The 26,612-nt window shown below is 44.8% G+C and overlaps 1 protein-coding gene across 6 annotated transcripts in view; it reads right to left on the bottom strand.

The window, feature by feature from the left end:
* The window catches only part of LOC128689228 (uncharacterized), a 101,726-nt gene that overhangs the window by 24,854 nt on the left and 50,260 nt on the right, over positions 1–26,612 (bottom strand). For all 6 annotated transcript variants that reach the window (XM_070086324.1, XM_070086328.1, XM_070086323.1 and 3 more), the window contains one exon: positions 23,160–25,507. In XM_070086324.1, coding sequence (XP_069942425.1) covers positions 23,160–25,507 — 2,348 coding nt within the window. The remainder of the gene's footprint in view (positions 1–23,159; positions 25,508–26,612) is intronic.

Genomic DNA, 26,612 nt, shown 5'->3' with positions numbered 1-26,612 from the left:
TAGTAAATGCCCTCGCACGACGCTGTCCGGAAGCACTTCTGCGAATCCGACACCGTCAGAAGACTTAGAGCCATCTGTGTACACTGCAATGGCATGAGAATGAGAGTGGAAGTGGTCAAGAAAACGAGAGCAGGAAGCTACCATAGGTAGTTGGGTGTTTGAGCAAGGGAGTGAGAAAGAACAGACTCGAACAGCTAGAACTTCCCAGGGGGGGGTAGGGAAAAGTGAGATGTTACATGAACATAGAAAGGTGGCAATTGAAGGGAAGACAAGAGCGAATGTAGGCAAAGAGAAAAGGGACAGAGCAAACAGGGGCGGCGAACAAATAAAGAATGTCTACTAATATCGGTGACTATATAAATGGAAGGATTGCGGAGATCATGAGAGCGTACATAGCAGCGAAGGCAATGGTCATCACGGCGATCAGACAAGGATGGAACATTCGCTTCTGCATAGAGGCTCTCAACAGGGGAAGAGCGAAAAGCACCAAGGCATAAATGTAATCCCTGATGATGGATGGAATTAAGGCTAGAGAGAGTAGCAGCAGAGGCCGCTGAATAGATCTGGTCACCATAATCAAGTTTTGATAAAATGAGGGCTGAATGTAGGCGAAGGAGAGCTCGACAATCAGCTCCCCATGAAAGATGAGCAAGGGTTTTAAGAAGGTTCAGCCGACTGTGACAAGTTGCCTTCAGAGAGCTAATGTGAGGTTTCCAGGATAACCTACGGTCAAAGAGAAGGCCTAGAAACCTGACTGTATCATGTTCAGGAATACGTGAGCCATAAAGGTACAAAGGATGATCGGAAATGACAGAGCGTCTAGTGAAAGTAATTTGGAGAGTTTTGGTACTGGGAAATTTAAACCCATGTGTGGTGGCCCAATTAGAAACACGGTCGACCGCATGCTGGAGAGAAACTGTAATGAGGTGACAGTCAGCGCCTGCACAAGCAATAGCGAAGTCATCAACATAGAGTGACGACCAAATATTGGATGGAAGACTAGAGGCCAAATCATTTATAGCAAGGAGAAAAAGTGTTGTGCTCAGAACACATCCCTGGGGGACACCTTCAGCTTGGACAAAGTCCGGGGAAAGCACATTATTAACCCGAACACGGAAATGTCTGTCAGTTAAAAAGTTCTTAAGGAAGGATGGTAGATTGTCTCGAAGACCTAAGGAGTGGGCTTGGGCCAACATATTATACCTCCAAGTTGTGTCATATGCCTTCTCAAGGTCAAAAAATATGGCAATAACTGAGTGGTTATTCGCAAAGGCATTACGAACATACGTGTCTAAGCGTAGTAAGGAGTCTATGGTAGAACGTCCCTTACGAAAGCCATATTGACTAGTGGAGAGACTGTTGTGTGTCTCTAAATACCACATTAACCGTCGATTTACCAGACGTTCCATCACTGCAAACTGCACTGGTAAGAGCAATGGGACGATAGTGGGAGGCATCATGTCCGGCCTGGTCACAGACCGGGCCGTGGGGGCGTTGACCCCCGGAACTCTCTCCAGGTAAACTCCAGGTAGTACCCAGTTTACGGAACAGGAGAACAATGGCAGATTTCCACAACTGGGGAAGAACTCCTTGTGACCACATAAGATTTAAGAGGTGTAAGAGGACTGCAAGAGCTGACTTATGTAAATGTTGTAACATCCGAATATGAATGTCGTCAGGCCCAGCTACCGATGATCGGCAAGCTTAGTGTGTCGCCTCTAGTTCTTGAAGTGTAAAAGGCACATTATATGGTTTTTCTTTGAGAGAAAAAAAGTCCAAGGGTGCTAACTCTCTGGCAGACTTTGAGGAAAGAAACGAGGGGCATAGATGGAGCCACTGAGAAATATGGAAAGATTTTTGCCAATTTCAGTGGCAACATCAAGAGGGTTTGCTATATCAGCACCAGCAACCCACAGAACAGGAGCCAGGTCAGGAGAGTATTTACCACTCAATTTCTGCACATTTTTCCAGACTGCACTCATAGAGGAAGCAGAGGTGATGGTGGTATTATTATTATTATAATAAAAAAGAAGCGCTAAGCCACAAGGGCTATACAGTGCTGCAGGGTAGGGAACGAAGTGAGGGTATTGAATGGCAGAAGGGAGGAGGGATGATCAGTAGGTTACAGAAAACAGCGGGGCAGGGGATAGTACTGGGGTAGGGGGTAGCAAGAGATTGAAGTAGAAAGGGCTGAAGGTATCAGAATTTGTGAAGTAAGTCAGTTGTTGTCAAAAAGTCAATGAGAGAGAGTGGATGAAAGGTGGGTCCATCAGCGAGAAGGGAAGGTAAAGAGAGGGCAGCAGAGCGAAGACGACGACGGAGGTAAATTCTGCATGCTCGTTGATAAAGTGGGCAGTCCAACAGAATGTGGCTGACTGATAATGGAACTTGGCAATTCTCACAGAGAGGAGCAGGGCGCCTCTCCATGAGATATCCATGAGTAAGACGAGTATGGCCAATGCGAAGACGGGAGAGAGTAGTCTCCCAACCTCGACACTGGTGATAAGAAGATGGCCAGTAACCTATACTCGGTTTAATAGATTGAAGTTTGTTGCCGAGCATAGTAGACCAACGTTGTTGCCAACGGGTGTGAAGTTGGGAAGATATTGCAGCAAAATAGTCCGTAAATGGAATACCTCTACATGAAACTGGTAGGTCATGTACTGCTGACCGCGCAGCAGTGTCTGCCTGTTCATTGCCCTGTACGTCAACATGACCAGGGACCCAACAAAAAACAATATCTTTATGCTTGGTAAAGATGCGGCGTAGCCAAAGTTGGATACGGAGGACTAAGGGGTGAGGTGTATCAAATTTCTGTATAGCCTGTAAAGCACTAAGGGAGTCTGAGACAACCACAAATGAAGACACAGGCATAGATGCAATACGGATAAGTGCTGTAAGGGTGGCATACAATTCAGCAGTAAAAATACTAGCCGAACATAGTAAATGCCCTTGTACGACGCTGTCCGGAAACACTGCTGCGAATCCTACGCCATCAGAAGACTTAGAGCCATCTGTGTACACAGCAATGGCATGAGAATGAGAGTGAAAGTGGTCAAGAAAATGAGAGCGGGAAGCGACCGTAGACAGTTGGGCTTTCGAGCAAGGGAGAGAGAGAGAACAGACTCGAACAGCTGGAACTTCCCAGGGGGGTAGGGAAAAGTGAGATGCTACATGTACATAGAAAGGTGGTAATTGAAGAGAAGACAAGAGCGAATGAAGGCGAAGAGAGAAGGGACGGAGCAAACAGGGACGGCGAACAAATAAAGAATGTCTACTAATATCAGTGACCATTCTATAAATGGAAGGATTGCGGAGATCATGAGAGCGTACATAGTAGCAAAGGCAATGGGCATCACGGCGATCGGATAAGGATGGAATGTTCGCTTCTGCATAGAGGCTCTCGACAGGGGAAGAGCGAAAAGCACCAAGGCATAAACATAATCCTTGGTGATGAATGGGGTTAAGGCTAGAGAGAGTAGCAGGAGATGCCGCTGAATAGATCTGGTCACCATAATCAAGTTTCGATAAGATAAGGGTGGAATGTAGGCGAAGGAGGGTTCGACGATCAGCTCCCCATGAAAGAGGAGCAAGGGTTTTAAGGAGGTTCAGCCGGCTGTGGCAAGTTGCCTTCAGAGAGGTAATGTGAGGTTTCCAGGATAACCTACGATCAAAGAGGAGGCCCAGAAGCTTGACTGTATCACGTTCAGGGATACGGGAGCCATAGAGGTACAAAGGATGATCGGAGATGACAGAGCGACTAGTGAAAGTAATTTGGTGGGTTTTAGTGCTGGAAAATTTAAAACCACGTGTGGTGGCCCAATTGGAAACACGGTCGAATGCATGCTGGAGAGAAACTGTAATAAGGTGACAGTCAGCGCCTGCACAGGCAATAGCGAAGTCATCAACATAGAGTGATGACCAAATATTTGATGGAAGACTAGAGGCCAAATCATTAATAGCAAGGAGAAAAAGTGTTGTGCTCAGAACACATCCCTGGGGGACACCTTCAGCTTGGATAAAGTCCGGGGAGAGCACATTATTAACCCGAACACGGAAATGCCTGTCAGTTAAAAAGTTCTTAAGGAAGGATGGTAGATCGCCTCGAAGGCCTAAGGAGTGGGCTTGGGCTAAAATATTATACCTCCAAGTTGTGTCATATGCCTTCTCAAGGTCAAAAAATATGGCAATAACTGAGTGGTTATTCGCAAAGGCATTACGAACATACGTATCCGAGCGTAGTAGGGGGTCTATGGTAGAACGTCCCTTACGAAAGCCATATTGACGAGTGGAGAGACTGTTGTGTGTCTCTAAATACCACACTAAACGTCTATTTACTAGGCGTTCCATCACTTTGCAAACTGCACTGGTAAGAGCAATGGGACGATAGTGAAAGGTTTCATGTCCCGTAGTGCCTGGTTTGCGGAAAGGGAGAACAATGGCGGATTTCCACAGCTGTGGAAGAACTCCTTGTGACCAAATAAGATTGAAAAGGCGTAATAGGACTGCAAGGGCTGACTGATGTAAATGTTGTAGCATACGAATATGAATGTCGTCGGGCCCAGCTGCCGATGATCGGCAAGCTGAGTGTGTTGCCTCCAGTTCTTGAAGTGTAAAAGGCACATTATACTGTTCTTCTCTGAGAGAAGAAAAGTCCAAGGGTGCTAACTCTCTGGCAGACTTTGAGGAAAGAAATGAGGGGCATAGATGGAGTCCCTGAGAAATACGGACCAGATGATTGCCAATTTCATTGGCAACATCTAGTGGGTTTGCTATATCAACACCGGCAACCCGCAGAACAGGAGCCGGGTCAGGAGAATATTTACCACTCAGTTTTCGTACTTTTTTCCAGACTGCACTCATAGAGGAAGCAGAGGTGATGGTGGAGACAATCTCGCCAGCAAGTGCGTTTAGCATCACGGATGACACGGCGAGCGATCGCACGCTTCTGCTTAAATTCAAGAAGTCTCTCTGTGGTTCTATTGTACCGGTACCTGCCCCATGCAGCGCGTTTCAAACGTACTGCATGAGCACAAGCAGGAAACCACCAAGGCACGCATTTCTGAGAATGCCTGCCCGAAGTTTGGGGTATAGAATGAGAAGCTGCGGTTAAAACGGAGGACGAGAAGAGGTGTAAAAGCTCATCGATGGAGGACGAAGAAGGAACCTCTCTAAAAACAGTTAGGTGTGAGTAAAGGTTCCAATTTGCCTGATCAAATTGCCAGCGTGGGATGCGAAGAGGTGGTGAATATGAAGGGGAAGTAAGAATGATTGGGAAATGATTGCTGTCATGTAAGTCCGGAAGAACAGACCAAGTGAAGTCTAATGCGGCGGAGGAAGAGCAGACTGAGAGATCGATGCAAGAGAGAGTGTGAGTCCGAGGATCAAAATGGGTGTGAGTACCTGTATTTAAAACATGGAGGGGGTGGGTGGCAAGAAAAGCCTCTAACTGAATGCCACGGGAATCACAGTGAGACCCCCCCAGAGGAAATGGTGGGCATTAAAATCACCAAGTAACAGAATTGGTGGTGGTAATAACGAAACATGAAAGGCAAAATCCGGGATAGATAATGCCCGAGAAGGAGAGAGATATAAAGAACAGAGCGTATACCACATATGCAAGTGGATACGGGCTGCTGTGTAATGCAGCGAAGTACGAACAAATAGCTGATGGTACGGAATATCAGTGCGTAGAAGAAGGGCACTTTCATTAAAGGTCCCATCAGGAAAAGGATCTGAAGAATACAATAAATTATAGCCTGAGATGAGAGAGAACAGCAGAGTGTAATTTTGGTTCCTGTAAGCAAACACCAACAGGGGAAAACTGGGAGAGTAACATCTGAAGCTCACCCCGATTACCCCTGAGGCCGTGTATATTCCACTGTAAATAGGCCATGATTGGCAATGATAAAGATACCTGAAATCCGCAGGTAAGGGTTCCTATGGACTAGAGGGGTTAGAAAAGTCCACATGCGGAGGCAGTGGAAAACGTTCAAGCAGCGAAGGAATGGTGCGCTGTGAAGAAAGGAGTTGCGCAGATGGAGTAGAGGAGAGAGAAGGAGCGGAGGGTGGATCAGTGTCCATTGATGGTTTGGTCTCTGCAATATATTCAGAGATTGCTTCAAGTGTTTCAGAATTCTGAGACGTCGTATGGGAGACAATATTGGAAATGGTAGGGGGAGGATGAGAACTGTAAAGGACTGTACCAAGGTAGCGGGGGATGGAAGGGTGGAGGGACCTGGAGAAGTGTGGAAGGGGACAGAAGAGGCAGAAACCTGGGAGGTGGCCGAAGAGGAAGAAACTTGGGAGGGAACAGGGGAGGAAGATACAGTACGAGGAGGAGGGTGAACCTCTACACTTGTAACAGAGCCAGTGAGAGGGGGAGAACCAGGTACAGAGACAGGGAAGGGAAAATGAGGAGGTGGAAGATGGGTAGGAGGTGTTAACGGACCTTTTTTTGACTTTTGAGAAGTAGAAGGATGATTGGGAGGAGGTGTCATACGAGATCTCGTCGCTACTGAGGCTTGTGAGAGAGAACACGAAGAAGCAAGATCAGACTGAGACATTGAAGTAGGGACGTCTGAGCCGAGGACAGCAAAAGAATTAGATACAGGAGTGACTATGGGAGAGGTAACCACAGAGGAGGGTGCAGAAGATGGGACCCCAGAAGTGGGGGGACGTTTTGAAAGACGGGAATAAGAAACACGAGGTAGTCTCCCTTGGAGGCGGAGATGAGAAACTGCCATGGCATATGGGAGACCTTCTGCCTCTTTGAGGTTAACGGATTTCCCGCTCATTTAAGTAGACTTGGCAACGGCGAGAGTACGAAGGGTGAGCCTAATGACAATTAAGGCAAGAGGGAGGTCAATTGCAAGACGTATTTGAATGGTCATCGGCACCACAGACTGGGCATTCGGCTATAGATTTGCAATATTTCGCTGGATGGCCAAATCGCCAGCAATTTCTACACTGTTGCGGTGTAGGGATCGCCTTTTGAACTTGTAACCGATGTCCTGCTACATAAACTGAGGATGGGAGTTCATGGCTGTCAAAAGTTAAACGAGCCACATTGCTAGGGTATCGTCTCTGCCCACAGGCAGGAAGAACATAAGTGTCTACCTTGAGGATTGGGAGATCTTGGAGTTCCAGCTGTTCAAGAATGTCATTGCCACATGTCTGGGGCAGAATGACGGTACCACTACAAGAATTGAGGGAATGATGTTTTTCAATAGTGACAGGAACAGTATCTATATGGGAAAGAAGAGAAAGATCATGAGCTTGGGTAGCATTCTGTACAGTGATGATGCGCGTACCGCTCTTAAGAGCATGAAAAGAAATATCTTTACCAACATGGCGTAGGAGTGCCTTGCCAATACTGTGGTCGGAAAGATAGGCGGTAGAGGAAGTCGGTCGTAAAGTGAAGAATTTAGTCCATTGTGCATTCTGAAACTGAGCGTGGAAAGGGAATGCAGGATGTGTCGATCTTTCCTGAGAAGAATGAGAAGGTGGAGAAGTATCATCAGCAGGTAATTGTCGTTGATGTTTAGGTGTGGGACCAGAGTTGGTCCGACGTGGAACGGGCCGGCGATTCGAAAATTGCTGCACCGTAGATGAGCGGAGGTCAGATAAATCGAAGGAGTCAGTCGAGACCTCAGTACCTGAAGCGGGTGAGGAAACAGCACCAGCAAGAGGTACAGAGGCATGAGGAGTGTCAGAAGAGTGGTCCAAAGATGAGGCGGGGTCAGAACGGGGTGCGGTATCAAGAAGGGGCCCGGGGGTAGCAGGTTCATGGATTGGGTTCTCCATGGTTAGGTTTACTTCTTTCTTTTTGTTTTTAAGAAAAAAAAAGAGGAAGCAGAAAATAAAATAAAAATAAAAAAAGAATAAAAAAAGGGGGGACTGGGGAGGGATAGTTCCTAGGAGGAATGAAAGGGCCAGAAATCTCCCTCCGCACCCAAGAGGACCTCAGCACCGCAAGTAACGTAGATGCAGCATGGAACCCGTGCCATACCCTACCCATCATGCCAGTAAACCAGCAATCCGGGATAGCAACCTCACATCTGCCAAGCTACCTCGGTGGACAAAAGAGAGGGCGGCCGGATATCTGCCACAAAGCATACCTCCTTCGGCCACCACCCCCGGAATCCGAAAGGTGGCTTCCAGAGATACACCCGTTGCCCGAGAGACACCCAAAGCCACCCTCCGGGATACCGGAGAGGGATCGGGACATCCTCAGGCAATCCAGATTCCACGGTAAACTATGCCACCGCCAAGAACCTCAACGGAATGGGATAGACCCCGGTACCCTTTCCCCTACCTAGGAACTAGCGTGCCTGTGGGAAAAAATCCCAAAGGCTAAAAAGGAAGGGCAAAAGGGAGGGGTGGGGAGGAGGAGGAGGAAAGGAAAAAGGTGAGGATGGGAGAGGGAAGGGGGGATTGGGGGGTAATTAGGTTCGGTCTGAGGAAGGAGACCGACAGGGCTAATTCCTCAGACCAAGAGCCTCTTCACCACAAGGAGCCCCCCTTGAAGAGGCTCCTGTTACTAGACAATGCTCCTGCACATCCTCCAGACTTGGAAGACCCAGTGTTTAGGGACTTCAGTTTTATAAAAGTGAAGTTCTTGCCTCCTAACACCACTCCTCTCCTCCAGCCCATGGACCAGCAGGTCATTTCTAACTTCAAAAAACTACACAAAAGCAGTGTTTCAAAAGTGCTTTAAAGTGACCTCAGACACTCAGTTGACCCTAAGAGAGTTCACTTCACTATCCTCCATTGCATAAACCTTATAGGTAAGGCTTGGGAGGGAGTGATTTCCAAGACTTTGAACTCTGCTTGGAGAAAACTGTGGCCAGATTGTGTCCAAGAGAGGGATTTTGAAGGGTTTGAGGCTGACTCTGACCCTGCCAACCCTGTGGACTCTATTGTGGCACTGGGGGAGTCCCTGGGGTTGGAGGCGAGTGGCGAGGTTGTGGAAGACTTGGTGGAGGACCACAGGGAAGAGCTAACCACTGAAGAGCTGCAAGAGCTTCAACTCGAACAGCAACAGACTGCAGCTGAGGAATTTGCTTCAGAGAAGGAGGAAGAGGGAGTGAAAGAGGTGCCTTCTTCAGAAATTAACCCTTTGACTGTTTCCGACGTATAAATACGTCTTACGAGCCAATGTTTCTGACGTATTTATACGCACAAATTCTAGCGGCTTCAAATCGAGCGCCAAAGGCCTGGTAGGCCTACACGGGAGAGAATGGGTCTCAGTGGTCGGTGTGCACCCTGTGAAAAAAATCTGGGACCCAGCGGTGCATTGTGGGAACACCATGTTGTCAGTCCATTTTCACCATGCCTCTCGGTAAGAAGTTCCTCACTCCTCGGCGGATTGGAGGTCTTTTGTTCCCAAGTGATAGCTCTAACAGCGATGAAAATGTCAGTGACAGTGAATTCAAGGGGTTTCAAGTGAGTGTTACCGAAAAAAGTGCCCAGGATAACGTAAATAGTGACGAAAACCCAGATGACCCACAACCTTCGACCTCTGGTGCTGTGCCGGCTTGTTCACGTTCACGTTCGCCTGTACCAGGACGAAAGAGGAAACTATTTGGTCGTGTACAACACCCTGATGATAGCAGTGATAGTGATAGTGATTTCAAGGTCATTGAAAGCAGTTCTAGTGACAGTGAGAGTGAATATTCCCCAGTGAAGCGCCAGTATGTACGACGTAGTATGCAGTCTGGTAGTGTTTCATATGTTGTTCCAAGGGGAAGGAGAAACTCTGGGAGCACATCCCGTGGCCCTACACCACGACCTGATAGTGAAGATGACGATATTGTAACGATGGGTATGAATGGTGACAGTGAGGGAGGAGGCAGTGGTGGTGATAATGAGGGTGGCACGGCCCATGTGGCACCATCACCGGGCCACGCTACTACCCACGCGGCTGACTCAGCAGAACAACCAGCCTCACCCTACCCCACACTGCCACAACCTGCACCACCACAACCTGCACAGCCACAACCACGGTACAATATCCAGACCCCACCAACAGACCGCATCTGGGATTGGCAGGACGGTGACGAGTTTGTTCCCAGTCCCCATGACTTTGATGAAACACAAAGTGGAATAAAGCCATCTTGTCCACTTGGGAACAATGCCAGTGAACTGGACTGCTTTGAGTTATTTTTTGATGAACCCCTGATGGACATCATTGTCAGGGAAACAAATACATACTGTGATTACACCATGGCAAATACAATTCTCTCACCAAAATCACGGCTACACAAGTGGAAGGAGACAACTGTGGCAGAGATGTACCTGTTTTTTGCCACAATAATGCTTATGCCACATGTGTATAAGCACACTGTCACCACATACTGGACAACAGATCGCCCGATTTCAACTCCAGGTTTTAGTGACATTATAGGTGTCAATTGTTTCCTGATACTGTTACGTATGTTACACTTTTCAGACAAAACCAGGCCTGACAGAAGCGACAGGTTATATAAGAAATGTGTTTATGTACCTGAAACAAAAGTGCTGCATGTATTTTTATCCCTTCAGGAAGCTTGTTATTGATGAGTCCTTGATTTTATTCAAAGGAAGACTCTCATTCAAGCAATATATACCAAGCAAGAGGAAACGCTTTGGTATAAAGCTATTTGTACTGTGTGATTGCAGAAGTGGTCTTGTTTTAGATATTATTGTGTACACTGGCAGTAATACTTTGAGAGATACCATGAAGTTATTGGGTATCTCTGGTGATGTGGTTCGAACAATGATGGAACCATATCTTGGTAAGGGGCATATGTTATTTACTGATAACTGGTACACAAGCCCCTTACTCAGTGATTTCTTGCGAGTGAACTTGACAGACGTGTGTGGCACAGTGCGTGGTAATCGCAAACATATGCCAAGGTTCGACACTGGCACTCGCAGAGGTGAGGTGCAAGCCTTTGCTGCCAATGACATCATGGCATTTCGGTGGCATGACAAACGTGATGTCACATTGTTGACATCAGTTCACACAAACGAAATGGTACCCAGTGGCAGGGACAACAGAGAGACCAATGAACCCATTCTAAAGCCTGCAGCTGTCATGGACTACAACCTCAATATGCGCTTAGTGGACAAATGTGACATGCAGATTGGGTTTGCAGACTGTGTACGCAAGAGTTATAAGTGGTATATCAAACTTTTTTTCCATCTTGTTGATATCTCTATGCTAAATGCTTATAACATATACAAGTTGAAGACCAACAAAACACCAAAATACGTATGGTGAATTTTGCCTGTCAGTAATCAGACAAATAATTGCAAAGTACCAAGGAGCAACTCCTGCAATAGACCAGCGCCCACAGACATCATCTCGTATGAGGCCTGGTGATCACTACCCCATACAACTGCCTCCCACTACTGCCAAGAAAAATGCTCAGAAGAGGTGTTATGTATGTATGCATACCACAAAACGCCCACAAACACGCAGAGACACTCGTTTTATGTGTGAGGAGTGTGAAGTGCCCCTCTGCATATACCCATGTTTCAAAGAGTTCCACAAGCTGCAGCAGTTCTAGGAACGTGGTTAGTGACTGTACATATGTATATATATTATGGAACAATAGTAATAAACATTGTTTTGTATTGTTTGTTTGTGTAAACAAAGTGTATACACAAACTAATAGTGATAAAGTTTGTTCTGTTATTGTGTTGTAAATAATGAGTGTATATTTGAACAATGCACCTTACATTGGTCTCACAGGCCACATAAGTTACCTGGAAAAGAAAAATATTGAAAAATGCAAGAAACCTTTGAATTAGAGTAAATAAAAGAATACCGGGTGGGCGGCAGTCGCCGCTGTTGCCGTACGCACGTCAATTTCTGCAAACTTTGCGGCTCTATATCTCGGTAAGTATTGATGGCAAAAAATTTTTTTTAGGCTTAAAACACTAGTAAAAATATTCCTAACATTTTCATAAGAAAAAATAATTTTTTTTTTCGAATATTTGGCGACATAGAATGACAGTTTCAGAGAGGGCCCTGAAACAGTCAAAGGGTTAGCCCTTTGACTGTCGCAACCCCCAATCCTGAGGTGTATCTTGGTGTCGCAAAATTTAAAAAAAAAAAAAAATAATTTTTTCTTATGAAATGATAGAGAATCTTTTCCCGATTGTAATGACACCAAAAAAACGAAATTTGATGGAAAACTGACGGAATTATGCTCTCGCAAAGTTAGCGACCTCGGCGCTGTTTACAAATCGGCGATTTCGCCCACTTTGAGCCCTATTTTCGGTTAATTCCATTGTTCCAGTCGCCCAAACTCATAGCTATTTCTTTAGAACTCCATTTTTTCTATCGACTGAGTACAAGAAACTGCCCATTTACCGATTTCAACTACCTAATAATGTGGTCAAATTTGCAATTTGGCCAATTTCACGAAAATTAAAAAATATGACAATTTCAAAATAAGGTCCAGAATAAACAATGCAGACATTCCTGGCTCTAAAATAACATTTTCTTTGCTCATCAGTCATGTCTCCAGGCCCCTCTGATATTACTCTTGCTTTCTATTTTGAATTTTTATTCAAACAAAAAATAGAAGACTTACTATTATGCAGACTACTGCAATACTGTAATAATTGTATAAATAACATCAACCCATTCATGACTGCATATTAGAATGGCTAGTTGGACATTTATTGGACAATGGCATCATTTGTTTACTTTTGAACATTGGCAAAAATCAAACATTTCCCCTACTTTGAGCTCCATTTCTAGGTTCTTTTTATAGTAAAATCAATCAAAATCACCTCTATTTCTATAACATGTTTTCCATTCTATCAAATGAGACCAAGAAAATGAGAATACAACCATAAATACTATACGAAAATAGACCACAAAGTCGGCATTTTAATTAAAAAAAAAAGACGGTCAGAGTTTTTTTTTTCTCATTATGCACAGCGTGCTCCAGGATTTTTTTTATATGGTGCACACTGACCACACAGACCCATTCTCTCACATGTGGGCCTACCAGCTTTCTCCTGCTTGATTTAAAGCTGCTAGAATTTATGAGTATATATACGTCAAACACGGTACCTCGTAAGACGTATATATACGGCCGCAACAGTCAAAGGGTTAAAGAGGTGTGTGCGATGTGGACTAAGGTGCAAGCTTTTGTAGAGAAACACCACCCTGACAAAGCTAAAACAAGCCATATCTGCAACATGTTTAGTGACAAAACCCTGTCCCACTTCAGGGAAATTTTTAAAAGATGCCAGAAACAGAGCACTCTGGACAGTTATTTTGTGAGACAGGGGTCCAGTGACTCTCAAGCTAGTCCTAGTGGCATTAAAAGACAAAGAAGGGAAGTAACCTCGGAGAAGGCTTTGCTACCTATAGTCTTTATGGAGGGAAATTCCCCTTCCAAACACTAACTCCTCCCTCATTCCTCTTCCCTATCTTCCAGAAGCCAGCATTAGCCTTCAATAAAAGTATGTAATACTTACTTCTTTCTTTCAACACACCGGCCGTATCCCACCGAGGCGGGGTGGCTCAAGAGGAAAAACGAAAGCTCTCCTTTTACATTTAGTAATATATACAGGAGAAGGGGTTACTAGCCCCTTGCTCCTGGCATTTTAGTCGCCTCTTACAACACGCATGGCTTATGGAGGAAGAATTCTGTTCCACTTCCCCATGGAGGTAAGAGGAAATAAACAAGAACAAGAACTAGAAAGAAAATAGAAGAAAACCCAGAGGGGTGTGTATATATATGCTTGTACATGTATGTGTAGTGTGACCTAAGTGTAAGTAGAAGTAGCAAGACGTACCTGAAATCTTGCACGTGTAAGAGACAGAAAAAAAAAAAAAGACCAGCAATCCTACCATCATGTAAAACAATTACAGGCTTCCGTTTTACACTCACTCGGCAGGACGGTAGTACCTCCCTGGGTGGTTGCTGTCTACCAACCTACTACCTAGGTAATTCTTACATAATTGTTAAAAAAAAAAATGATTTTTTTTTTTGTGAATATTTTTGTCTGGAATGGATTACTGTAATTGTATTTCTATTAATTCTCATGGGAAATATTAATTTGGTTTTCGGCCATTTTGGTTATCGGCCGACCTTCTGGAACGGATTACGGCCAATAACCAGGGTTCCTCTGTATTTACATGAAGATTTATCTGAATTGTGATATTAGCACATGGTGAATGTGTTTCCTCTTTCTGGGTCAGCTTACCTCAGTGGGATATGGCTGCCAGTAATAAAAAACAACACTTAACCCACATGCGTCACTGAGCAGCATGTTGTGGTGGGTAGCAGTATCACTACACTCTACAACCTTCAACATGCCACAACACAGTGCAATCCCCTACATGCTGCCACACTTCTACACAACCCTCCGCAACATGCTACCACACCCTATAACCTATAACCACTCTACAACCCACTGCACTCCACAAATCACCTTACTCCATACATCTGATGTCTGTGCTATTTTGTTATGATAAATGCAGGTAAGACAGAATGTAGGATTGCAGATGAGCAAGGAAGTTTTAGAGTGGGTAGGGGATGTGTAGATCAAGTTTTTACATTGAAGCATATATGTGAACAGTATTTAGATAAAGGTAGGGAAGTTTTTATTGCATTTATGGATTTAGAAAAGGCATATGATAGAGTGGATAGGGGAGCAATGTGGCAGATGTTGCAAGTATATGGATTAGGTGGTAAGTTACTAAATGCTGTTAAGAGTTTTTATGAGGATAGTGAGGCTCAGGTTAGGGTGTGTAGAAGAGAGGGAGACTACTTCCCAGTAAAAGTAGGTCTTAGACAGGGATGTGAAATGTCACCATGGTTGTTTAATACATTTATAGACGGGGTTGTAAAACAAGTAAATGCTAAGGTGTTGGGGAGAGGGGTGGGATTAAATTATGGGGAATCAAATACAAAATGGGAGTTGACACAGTTTCTTTTTGCTGATGATACCGTGCTTATGGGAGATTCTAAAGAAAAGTTGCAAAGGTTAGTGGACGAGTTTGGGAAGGTGTGTAAAAGTAGAAAGTTGAAAGTGAATATAGATAAGAGTAAGGTCATGAGGGTATTAAATGATTTAGATAAAGAAAAATTGGATATCACATTGGAGAGAAGGAGTATGGAAGAAGTGAATGTTTTCAGATATTTGGGAGTTGATGTATCAGCGGATGGGTTTATGAAGAATAAGGTTAACCATAGAATTGATTAGGGAAAAAAGGCGAGTGGTGCGTTGATGTATACGTGGAGACCAAAAAAAAACGTTATCAATGGAGGCAAAGAAGGGAATGTATGAAAGTATAGTGGTACCAACACTCTTATATAGGTGTGAAGCTTGGGTTGTAAATGCTGCAGTGAGGAGGCGGTTGGACTCAGTGATGTCCTGTCTAAGGGCAATTTGTGGTGTAAATATGCAGAGAATTCGAAGTGTGGAAATTAGGAAAAGGTATGGAGTTAATAAAAGTATTAGTCAGAGGGCTGAAGAGGGGTTTTTGAGGTTGTTTGGTCATTTAGAGAGAATGGATCAAAGTAGAATGACATGGAGAGCATATAAATCTGTAGGGAAAGGAAGGCGGGGTATTGGTTGTCCTCATTATTATTATAATAAAAAAGAAGCGCTAAGCCACAAGGGCTATACAGCGCTGCAGGGTAGGGAAGGAAGCGAGGGTACTGGATGGCAGAAGGGAGGAGGGATGATCAGTAGGTTACAGAAAACAGCGGGACAGGGGATAGTACGGGGGTAGAGGGTAGCAAGAGATTGAAGTAAAAAGGGCTGAAGGTATCAGAATTTGTGAAGTAAGTCAGTTGTTGTCAAAAAGTCAATGAGAGAGTCTGGATGAAAGGTGGGTCCATCAGCGAGAAGGGAAGGTAAAGAGAGAGCAGCAGAGCGAAGACGACGACGGAGGTAAATTCTGCGTGCTCGTTGATAAAGTGGGCAGTCCAACAGAATGTGGCTGACTGATAATGGAACTTGGCAATTCTCACAGAGAGGAGCAGGGCGCCTCTCCATGAAATATCCATGAGTAAGACGAGTATGGCCAATGCGAAGACGGGAGAGAGTAGTCTCCCAACCTCGACACTGGTGATAAGAAGACGGCCAGTAACCTATGCTCGGTTTAATAGATTGAAGTTTGTTCTGAGCATAGTAGACCAACATTGTTGCCAACGGGTGTGAAGGTGGGAAAATATTGCAGCAAAATAGTCTGTAAATGGAATACCTATACATGAAACTGGTAGGTCATGTACTGCTGACCGCGCAGCAGTGTCTCCCTGTTCATTGCCCTGTACGTCAACATGACCAGGGACCCAACAAAAAGCAATATCTTTATGCTTGGTAAAGACGCAGCGTAGCCAAAGTTGGATACGGAGGACTAAGGGGTGAGGTGTATCAAATTTCTGTATAGCCTGTAAAGCACTAAGGGAGTCTGAGACAACCACAAATGATGACACTAAGTGCTGTAAGGATGGCATACAATTCAGCAGTAAAAATACTAGCCGAAGATAGTAAATGCCCTTGTACGACGCTGTCCGGAAACACTGCTGCGAATCCTACGCCGTCAGAAGACTTAGAGCCATCTCTGTACACAGCAAAGGCATGAGAATGAGTGTGAAAGTGGTCAAGAAAAAGAGAGCGGGAAGCAGCCATAGACAGTTGGGCTTTCGAGCAAGGGAGAGAGAAAGAACAGACTAACAGCTGGAACTTCCCAGGGGGGTAGGGAAAAGTGAGATGCTACATGTACATAGAAAGGTGGTAATTGAAGAGAAGACAAGAGTGAATGAAGGCGAAGAGAGAAGGGACGGAGTAAACACGGGCGGCGAACAAATAAAGAATGTCTACTAATATCAGTGACCATTCTATAAATGGAAGGATTGCGGAGATCATGAGATCTGATGAAGCCACTGTGTGGCGAAACGTTTCCTGAATAAAGATTCCCATATGCTGCATAAGTGTCTCAATCTTCAACTTGTCGGTTTTTCAAACCATTCATCACATCATGAGAGCGTACATAGTAGTGAAGGCAATGGGCATCACGACGATCGGATAAGGATGGAACGTTCGCTTCTGCATAGAGGCTCTCGACAGGGGAAGAGCAAAAAGCACCAAGGCATAAACGTAATCCTTGGTGATGAATGGGGTTAAGGCTAGAGAGAGTAGCAGGAGATGCCACTGAATAGATCTGGTTACCATAATCAAGTTTCGATAAGATAAGGATGGAATGTAGGCGAAGGAGGGTTCGACGATCAGCTCCCCATGAAAGATGAGCAAGGGTTTTAAGAAGGTTCAGCCGGCTGTGACAAGTTGCCTTCAGAGAGGTAATGTGAGGTTTCCAGGATAACCTACGATCAAAGAGGAGGCCCAGAAACTTGACTATCACGTTCAGGGATACGGGAGCCATAGAGGTACAAAGGATGATTGGAGATGACAGAGCGTCTAGTGAAAGTAATTTGGTGGGTTTTAGTGCTGGAAAATTTAAACCCACGTGTGGTGGCCCAATTGGAAACACGGTCGACTGCATGTTGGAGAGAAACTGTAATGAGGTGACAGTCAGCGCCTGCACAGGCAATAGCGAAGTCATCAACATAGAGTGATGACCAAATATTTGATGGAAGACTAGAGGCCAAATCATTAATAGCAAGGAGAAAAAGTGTTTTGCTCAGAACATATCCCTGGGGGACACCTTCAGCTTGGATAAAGTCCGGGAAGAGCACATTATTAACCCGAACACGGAAATGCCTGTCAGTTACAAAGTTCTTAAGGAAGGATGGTAGATTGCCTCGAAGGCCTAAGGAGTGGGCTTGGGCTAAAATATTATACCTCCAAGTTGTGTCATATGCCTTCTCAAGGTCAAAAAATATGGCAATAACTGAGTGGTTATTCGCAAAGGCATTACGAACATACGTATCCAAGCGTAGTAAGGGGTCTATGGTAGAACGTCCCTTACGAAAGCCATATTGACGAGTGGAGAGACTGTTGTGTCTCTAAATACCACACTAAACGTCTATTTACTAGGCGTTCCATTACTTTGCAAACTGCACTGGTAAGAGCAATGGGACGATAGTGGGAGGTTTCATGTCCCGTAGTGCCTGGTTTGCAGAAAGGGAGAACAATGGCGGATTTCCAAAGCTGTGGAAGAACTCCTTGTGACCAAATAAGATTGTAAAGGTGTAATAGGACTGCAAGGGCTGACTGATGTAAATGTTGTAGCATACGAATATGAATGTCGTCGGGCCCAGCTGTCGATGATCGACAAGCTGAGAGTGTTGCCTCCAGTTCTTGAAGTGTAAAAGGCACATTATACTGTTCTTCTCTGAGAGAAGAAAAGTCCAAGGGTGCTAACTCTCTGGCAGACTTTGAGGAAAGAAATGAGGGGCATAGATGGAGTCCCTGAGAAATACGGACCAGATGATTGCCAATTTCATTGGCAACATCTAGTGGGTTTGCTATATCAACACCGGCAACCCGCAGAACAGGAGCCGGGTCAGGAGAATATTTACCACTCAGTTTTCGTACTTTTTTCCAGACTGCACTCATAGAGGAAGCAGAGGTGATGGTGGAGACATAATCTCGCCAGCAAGTGCGTTTAGCATCACGGATGACACGGCGAGCGATCGCACGCTTCTGTTTAAAATCAAGGAGTCTCTCTGTGGTTCTATTGTACCGATACCTGCCCCATGCAGCGCATTTCAAACGTACTGCATGAGCACAAGTAGGAGACCACCAAGGCACGCATTTCTGAGAATGCCTGCCCGAAGTTTGGGGTATAGAATGAGAAGCTGCGGTTAAAACGGAGGACGAGAAGAGGTGTAAAAGCTCATCGATGGAGGACGAAGAAGGAACCTCTCTAAAAACAGTTAGGTGTGAGTAAAGGTTCCAATTTGCCCGATCAAATTGCCAGCGTGGGGTGCGAAGAGGTGGCGAATATGAAGGGGAAGTAAGAATGATTGGGAAATGATCGCTGTCATGTAAGTCCGGGAGAACAGACCAAGTGAAGTCTAATGCGGCAGAGGAAGAGCAGACTGAGAGATCGATGCAAGAGAGAGTATGAGTCCGAGGATCAAAATGGGTGTGAGTACCTGTATTTAAAACATGGAGGGGGTGGGTGGTAAGAAAAGCCTCTAACTGAATTCCACGGGAATCACAGTGAGACCCCCCAGAGGAAATGGTAGGCATTACAATCACCAAGTAACAGAATCGGTGGTGGTAATGACGAAACAAGAAAGGCAATATCCGGAATAGATAATGCCCGAGAAGGAGAGAGATATAAAGAACAGAGCGTATACCACCTATAAGTGGATACGGGCTGCTGTGTAATGCAGCGAAGTATGAACAAATAGCTGATGGTACGGAATATCAGTGCGTAGAAGAAGGGCACTTTCATTAAAGGTCCCATCAGGAAAAGGATCTGAAGAATACAATAAATTATAGCCTGAGATGGGAGAAATAACAGCAGAGTGTAATTTTGGTTCCTGTAAGCAAACACCAACAGGGGCAAACTGGGAGAGTAACATCTGAAGCTCACCCCGATTACCCCTGAGGCCGCATATATTCCACTGTAAATAGGCCATGATTGGCAATGATAAAGATACTTGAAATCCGTAGGTAAGGGTTCCTACGGACTAGAGGGGTTAGAAAAGTCCACATGCGGAGGCAGTGGAAAATGTTGAAGAAGTGAAGGAACGGTGCGCTGTGAAGAAAGGAGTTGCGCAGATGGAGCAGAGGAGAGAGAAAGAGCGGAAGGTGGATCAGTGTCCATTGATGGTTTGGTCTCTGCAATATATTCAGAGATTGCTTCAAGTGTTTCGGAATTCAGAGACGTCGTATGGGAGACAATATTGGAAATGGTAGGGGGAGGATGAGTAAAGATTGGAACTGTATTGGACTGTACCAAGGTAGGGGGGGGGGCAAAAGGGTGGAGGGAACTGGAGAAGCGTGGCAGGGGACAGAAGAGGCAGAAACCTGGGAGGTGGCAGAAGAGGAAGAAACTTGGGAGGGAACAGGGGAGGAAGATACAGTATGAGGAGGAGGGTGAACCTCTACACTTGTAACAGAGCCAGTGAGAGGGGGAGAACCAGGTACAGAGACAGGGAAGGGAAATGAGGATGTGGAAGATGGGTAGGAGGTGTTAACGGACCTTTTTTTGACTTTTGAGAAGTAGAGGGACGATTGGGAGGAGGTGTCATACGAGATCTCGTCGCTACTGAGGCTTGTGAGAGAGAACACGAAGAAGCAAGATCAGACTGAGACGTTGAAGTAGGGACGTCTGAGCCGAGGACAGCAAAAGAATTAGCTACAGGAGTGACTATGGGAGAGGTAACCACAGAGGTGGGTGCAGAAGATGGGATACCAGAAGTGGGGGGACGTTTTGAAACACGGGAATAAGAAACACGAGGTAGTCTCCCTTGGAGGCGGAGATGAGAAACTGCCATGGCATAAGGGAGACCTTCTGCCTCTTTGAGGTAATGGATTTCCCGCTCGTTTAAGTAGACTTGACAACGGCGAGAGTACGAAGGGTGAGCCTCATGACAATTAAGGCAAAAGGGAGGTCGATTGCAAGACCTATTAGAATGGTCATCGGCACCACAGACTGGGCATTCGGCGATAGATCTGCAATATTTCGCTGGATGGCCAAATCGCCAGCAATTTCTACACTGTTGCGGTGTAGGGATCACCTTTCGAACTTGTAACCGATGTCCTGCTACATAAACTGAGGATGGGAGTTCACGGCTGTCAAAAGTTAAACGAGCCACATTGCTAGGGTATCGTCTCCGCCCGCGGGCAGGAAGAACGTGTCTACCTTGAGGATTGGGAGATCTTGGAGTTCCAGCTGTTCAAGAATGTCAGTGCCACATGTCTGGAAATTTTGTTGAACTATGGTATGGGGCAGAATGACAGTACCACTACAAGAATTGAGGGAATGATGCTTTTCAATAGTTACAGGAACAGTATCGATATGGGAAAGACGAGAAATCTCATGAGCCTGGGTAGCATTCTGTACGGTGATGATGCTCTTAAGAGCATGAAAAGAAATATCTTTACCAACATGGCATAGGAGTGCCTTGCCAATACTGTGGTCAGAAAGATAGGCAGTAGAGGAAGTCGGTCGTAAAGTGAAGAATTTAGTCCATTGTGCAGTCTGAAACTGAGCGTGGAAAGGTAGTGAAGGACGTGTCGATCTTTTCTGAGAAGAACGAGAAGGTGGAGAAGTATCATCAGCAGGTAATTGTCATTGTCGTTTAGGCGTGGGACCAGAGTTGGTCCGACGTGGAACAGGCCGGCGATTCGAAAATTGCCGCACCGTAGAGGGAGAGGCCGGAAGCATAGTCAGAGGAGAGCGAAGGTCAGATAAATCGAAGGAGTCAGTCGAGGCCTCAGTACCTGAAGCGGGTGAGGAAACAGCACCGGCAAGAGGTACAGCATTAGGAGTGTCTGAAGAGTGGTCCAAAGACGAGGCGGGGTCAGAATGGGGTGCGGTATCAAGAAGGGGCCCGGGGGTAGCAGGCTCATGGACTAGGGCTGCCATGGTTAGGTTACTTCATTCTTTTTGTTTTTAAGAAAAAAAAAGAAAGAAAATAAAAATAAAAAAAAGAATAAAAAAAGGGGGGACCGGGGAGGGATAGTTCCTAGGAGGAATGAAAGGGCCAGAAATCTCCCTCCACGCCCAAGAAGACCTCAGCACCGCAAGTAGCGCAGATGCAGCATGGAACCCGTGCCACACCCTACCCATCATGCCAGTAAACCGGCAATCCGGGATAGCAACCTCACATCTGCCGAGCTACCTCGGTGGACAAAAGAGAGGGCGGCCGGAAATCCCCCACAAAGCATACCTCCTTTGGCCACCACCCCCGGAATCCGAAAGGTGGCTTCCAGAGAGAGACCCATCGCCCGAGAGACACCCAAAGCCACCCTCCGGGATACCGGAGAGGGATCAGGACATCCCCAGGCAATCCAAATTCCACGGCAAACTACGCCACCGCCAAGAACCTCAACGGAATGGGATGGACCCCGGTACCCTTTCCCCTACCTAGGAACTAGCATGCCTGTGGGAAAAACAAAAACAAAAAAAACCAAAGGCCAAAAAGGAAGGGCAAAAGGGATGGGTGGGGAGGAGGAGGAGGAAAGAAAAAAGGGGAGGATGGGATAGGGAACGGGGGATTGGGGGGTAATTAGGTTCGGTCTGAGGAAGTAGACCGACAGGTCTAATTCCTCAGACCAAGAGCCTCTTCACCACGCCAAGGAGCCCCCCTTAAAGAGGTGGTCGTCCTCAAAAAGGTTGGAGGGAGGGGGTAAAGGAGGTCTTGTGGGTGAGGGGCTTGGATTTCCAGCAAGCGTGCATGAGCGTGTTAGATAGGAGTAAATGGAGACGAATGGTTTTTGAGACCCTATGAGCCTATGGAGTGTGAGCTGGGTAATATTTAGTGAAGGAATTCAGGGAAACCGGTTATTTTTATAAAGCCGGACTTGAGTTCTGGAAATGGGAAGTACAATGCCTGCACTTTAAAGGGAGGGGGTTTGGGATATTGGCAGTTTGGTGGGATGTGTAATAGGAGGGTGTATATATATAATTGGGGCCCTGATATTGTAAGTTTATTTCAGGTCACTTTTTATATTGTATCTTTATATATGCTTTGGAACTGTTGTATCTGGGTGCCTATGCAAAAACAGTGATTATATATGAGTGAGATGAAAGTGTTGAATGATGAAAGTATTTTCGTTTTGGGGATTTTCTTTCTTTTTGGGTCACCCTGCCCAGGTGGGAGACGGCCGACTTGAGAAAAAAAAAAAAGAAATGCAGAAGTACATTAATGCTGTGTTAATATGCAGAAATAATTACATATTCAGTGTTTTACCTATCCTCACCACCTCTTTCTCTCTCTCTCTCTCTCTCTCTCTCTCACTTTTGCTGATTGCAGTAAATAGTAGAGACAGAACATGTATGGTTATATACATTTTCCTTCAAAAAAATCTGGTAAAATTAGGGTGCATTTAACTTGAGAAAATATGGTGCATCCATACACAGAGGTTTGTATAGGCATATTTGTAGGAATTCTTTCATGAATATAAGCATCTTGTATTTCAGAAAATAAAAAAAACATCTATTTCATTCTTAAAAATAATTGTTTTAAAATAATTTAATTATCAGCATCTCTTACCTTCCAACATAAGGCGTTTCTACTTCCCAGTCACTTGATCGGTTCTGGGAACTCATTTTCAGCTTAGATTCTTGTACCTGTTGACGATCAAGAGCTGGAGTCCAGAGAGATGAATTATTTGATTTGCTCCCACTAGTTGCAAGCTTTGGTGGAGCCATTGGAAATTGCATCTGTTTCTGAACAGATTTGGAGGCATCATGAAGAGCAGTTTTCAATTCCCAGTCACCATGATAACCTATATCAGCATTATCTGGTCCCTGTGTTGATTTTGTTAAAGACAGAGATTTAGGTGGAGAGGAGTTACTATCAAGTTTCTGTATGGATTTTGAGGGATCTTCAAGATCAGTTTTAATTTCCCAATCATTGCAATAACCTACTTCAGTTTTACCTGACCCTTGAATTGGTTTTGGTAAAGGTTTAGGTCTGGGAGGAGAAGGGTTACTGCCAGCTTGGAACTCTCTCTGTCTTTTTCCACTCTGAAGACCTTCTTTGAAAACAGTTTCTATTGAATCATTGACAGACCAGATTATTGACTTGGAAAATATATCATCTACTTCCTCTCCTACTTCTTCTAAGCCTAACCCAACCTTGTCATCATCTATGTTCTCATCTGAAAAAAATGGTTCTTCCTTACTTTTTTGTTTAGAAGGAACATCGATAGATTTTTTATCTGCAGCCGTTCTTAAAATTTCTTTAATTTTTCTAGTGAAGCGAGCATCAAACTGTGGGAACTCAAATTTTTCTGATGCAGGCTGATCTTGTTTACTTTTGGGAGGAGATGGAGACTCTTCAATTTTCTCATCTAGATCTGCATAAATATCATCAAGATTTAACTGCTTTTCACATGGTATACTATTGCTTCTTAGCCTGTGTTCGGATGGACTATAATTTTGCCTCTGTTGATGGTCTGGAGTACGATTTTTGCTTTGAGGACAAGTTGGACTACCGCTTCTACTTTCAGACTGTGAGGAGCTAGTGCTCCTGCTATTAAGTTCAGAGGACTCATTACTTCTATTCTGATGTCGAGTTATGCTACGACTTCTGTTGTGGAGTCTAGTTATACTGCGACTCCTACTTCGGCGTTGATCTTGGCTGCACCCTGCTTCAGGTTTAATTGAAGTATTACTTCTACTTTGAAGACTAGTTGGAGTATTACTTCTGCTTTTAAGTCGAGTTGAACTAAGACTTCTTTGTCGGTGAACTGGAGAATGGCTCTTGCTCTTATAGCAATCTGGGCTTTGACTTCTACTTTGAAGTCTGTCTATGTTATGACTTGTACTCTGAAGTCTAGCCAAGCTATGGCTTCTACTTTCACACTTACCTAAGCTACGGCTTCTACTTCGAGGTTTGTCTAAGCTATGACTTCTACTTCTGCACTTACCTAAGCTATGGCTTCTACTTCGAGGTCTACCTATGCTACGGCTTCTATTTCTAGGTCTATCTAAACTACAACTTCCACTTTGAGGTCTGCCTAAACTACGACTTCTACTTCGGGGTCTGCCTAAGCTATGACTTCTACTTCGAGGTCTGCCTAAGCTATGACTTCTACTTCGATTTCCACCCAAGCTGTGACTTCTACTTCGATTTCCACCTAAGCTATGACTTCTACTTCGTGGTCTACTTAAGCTGCAACTTCTGCTTCGAGGTCTACCTAAGCTATGGCTTCTACTTCGAGGTCTACCTAAGCTACGACTTCTACTTCGAAGCCTGCCTAAACTATGGCTTCTACTTCGAGGTCTGCCTAAACTATGACTTCTACTTCGAGGTCTGCTTGGGCTATGGCTTCTACTTCGGGGTCTACCTAGACCATGGTTTCTACTTCGGGGTCTGCCTAAACTATGGCTTCTACTTCGGGGTCTGCCTAGGCTATGGCTTCTACTTCGAGGTCTGCCTAAGCTATGGCTTCTACTTCGAAGTCTACCTAAATTACGACTTCCACTTCGAGGTCTGCCTAAGCTGCGACTTCTACTTCGAGGTCTGCCTAAGCCACGGCTTTCACTTCGAGGTCTGCCTAAGCTATGACTTCTACTGCGAGAGTGATCGTGACTGTGGCTTCTTCTGTATTTTGGTTTTACTGGACTGCAACTCCTACTTCGAAGTCTTGCTGGGCTACGGCTTCTACTCCGACGCCAAGAAGTACTTCTGTGGTATCGAGAGGGGCTGGTACTCCTGCTTCGGTGGTGAAAGGGACTATAACCTTTACTCTGATGGTAAGGGGGACTACGACTTCTACTTCGGCGACGAGTTGGCGTGCGACTGTTATGGAATATTCTTTTATGTCTCACTGGGCTAGTGCTTCGACTGTAACTTCGCCGGTATCTTCCACGATGCACCTGTCTTTGATGAGTCTGACGAAAGGATTGTTAAGATTAGATATCAAATAACTATATTCAACTGATTTAAATAAATCAATAATGTACGTTCAGAAATACAACTACAAAGTTCCAAGGAAAAGTTAAGATTAAATTTAGCTATTGTTAAATAAGGACAGAAAAAGAATGACAAATGAAGATTCCTAACATACAGATATGTAAAATGATTGCTTGGCATACATTATTTTTAAATAATCAGAGGGTAAAATGATTAGACTTGATCTAATGTAGGTCACTCAGTGCAAGGAGTGAGATTTGAGCCTCCATCTGCTAATTACAGCCTGTCTACCAGTCAGGCTACTGGTGATTGCCAGCAAGTAAAATGATGTTGGAAGTTACTTGCATAAAAGTTCAAAGAAATGGTTTAGCTAAAGTAGAGGTATAAAAAGAAGTTCAGATGAAATGGAACAAGGCTCTTGCTTACCCCTTCACAAAGTTCTTAATTTGATTAATTAAATATTATGCTAGGCTGCTAAGACTAATGCTGCCAAAGAAAAAAAAAACACCCATTTTTATTGCCATCAGTGGCAGAGCTATGGAGTTCAACTGCAGAAAACCAAGAAACTCCTGGACCCCTGGTAGAATTTTGCCACTGGACTCTACTGGGAAACTTTGATGGAAAAGAGGAGGAAGAAGGAAGGAAGAGGAGGTGAATGTGAAGAAATGTAGAGATATGAAAAAAAGTAGGACAAGGAAGAGGAAAAAGATTACAGCTAAAGAAAAGGAGGAAAAGGAAGACAGGAAGAAATTTATGAGGAAAAGGATGAATACAGAGATGAGAAGGAATGCAAGAGGAAGAAAAAAAAATAAAGCAACGGCAGCAGCAGTGATGTAAATGAACTTCTTGATGATGATGATGAAGACAATGATGACCATGAAGACGGAGATGACAAAAATTAAAACAAAAAAGAATAGTAGTAGAAGAGGCATACAAGGTATAAAAAAGTAAAAGAGGGAGGATGAAAAGAGGAAGAGACAAAAGGGGAAAGACAAGGTGGGGAAAGACAAGACGGTGGGGAAAGACAAGACGGTGGGGAAAGACAAGACGGTGGGGAAAGACAAGACGGTGGGAAAGACAAGA

Source organism: Cherax quadricarinatus, chromosome 18 (assembly GCF_038502225.1).
Source record: "Cherax quadricarinatus isolate ZL_2023a chromosome 18, ASM3850222v1, whole genome shotgun sequence".
NCBI lineage: Eukaryota > Metazoa > Arthropoda > Malacostraca > Decapoda > Parastacidae > Cherax > Cherax quadricarinatus.
The sequence above is the reverse complement of the archived record's forward strand: the minus strand, read 5'-3'. Positions and strand labels throughout refer to the sequence as shown.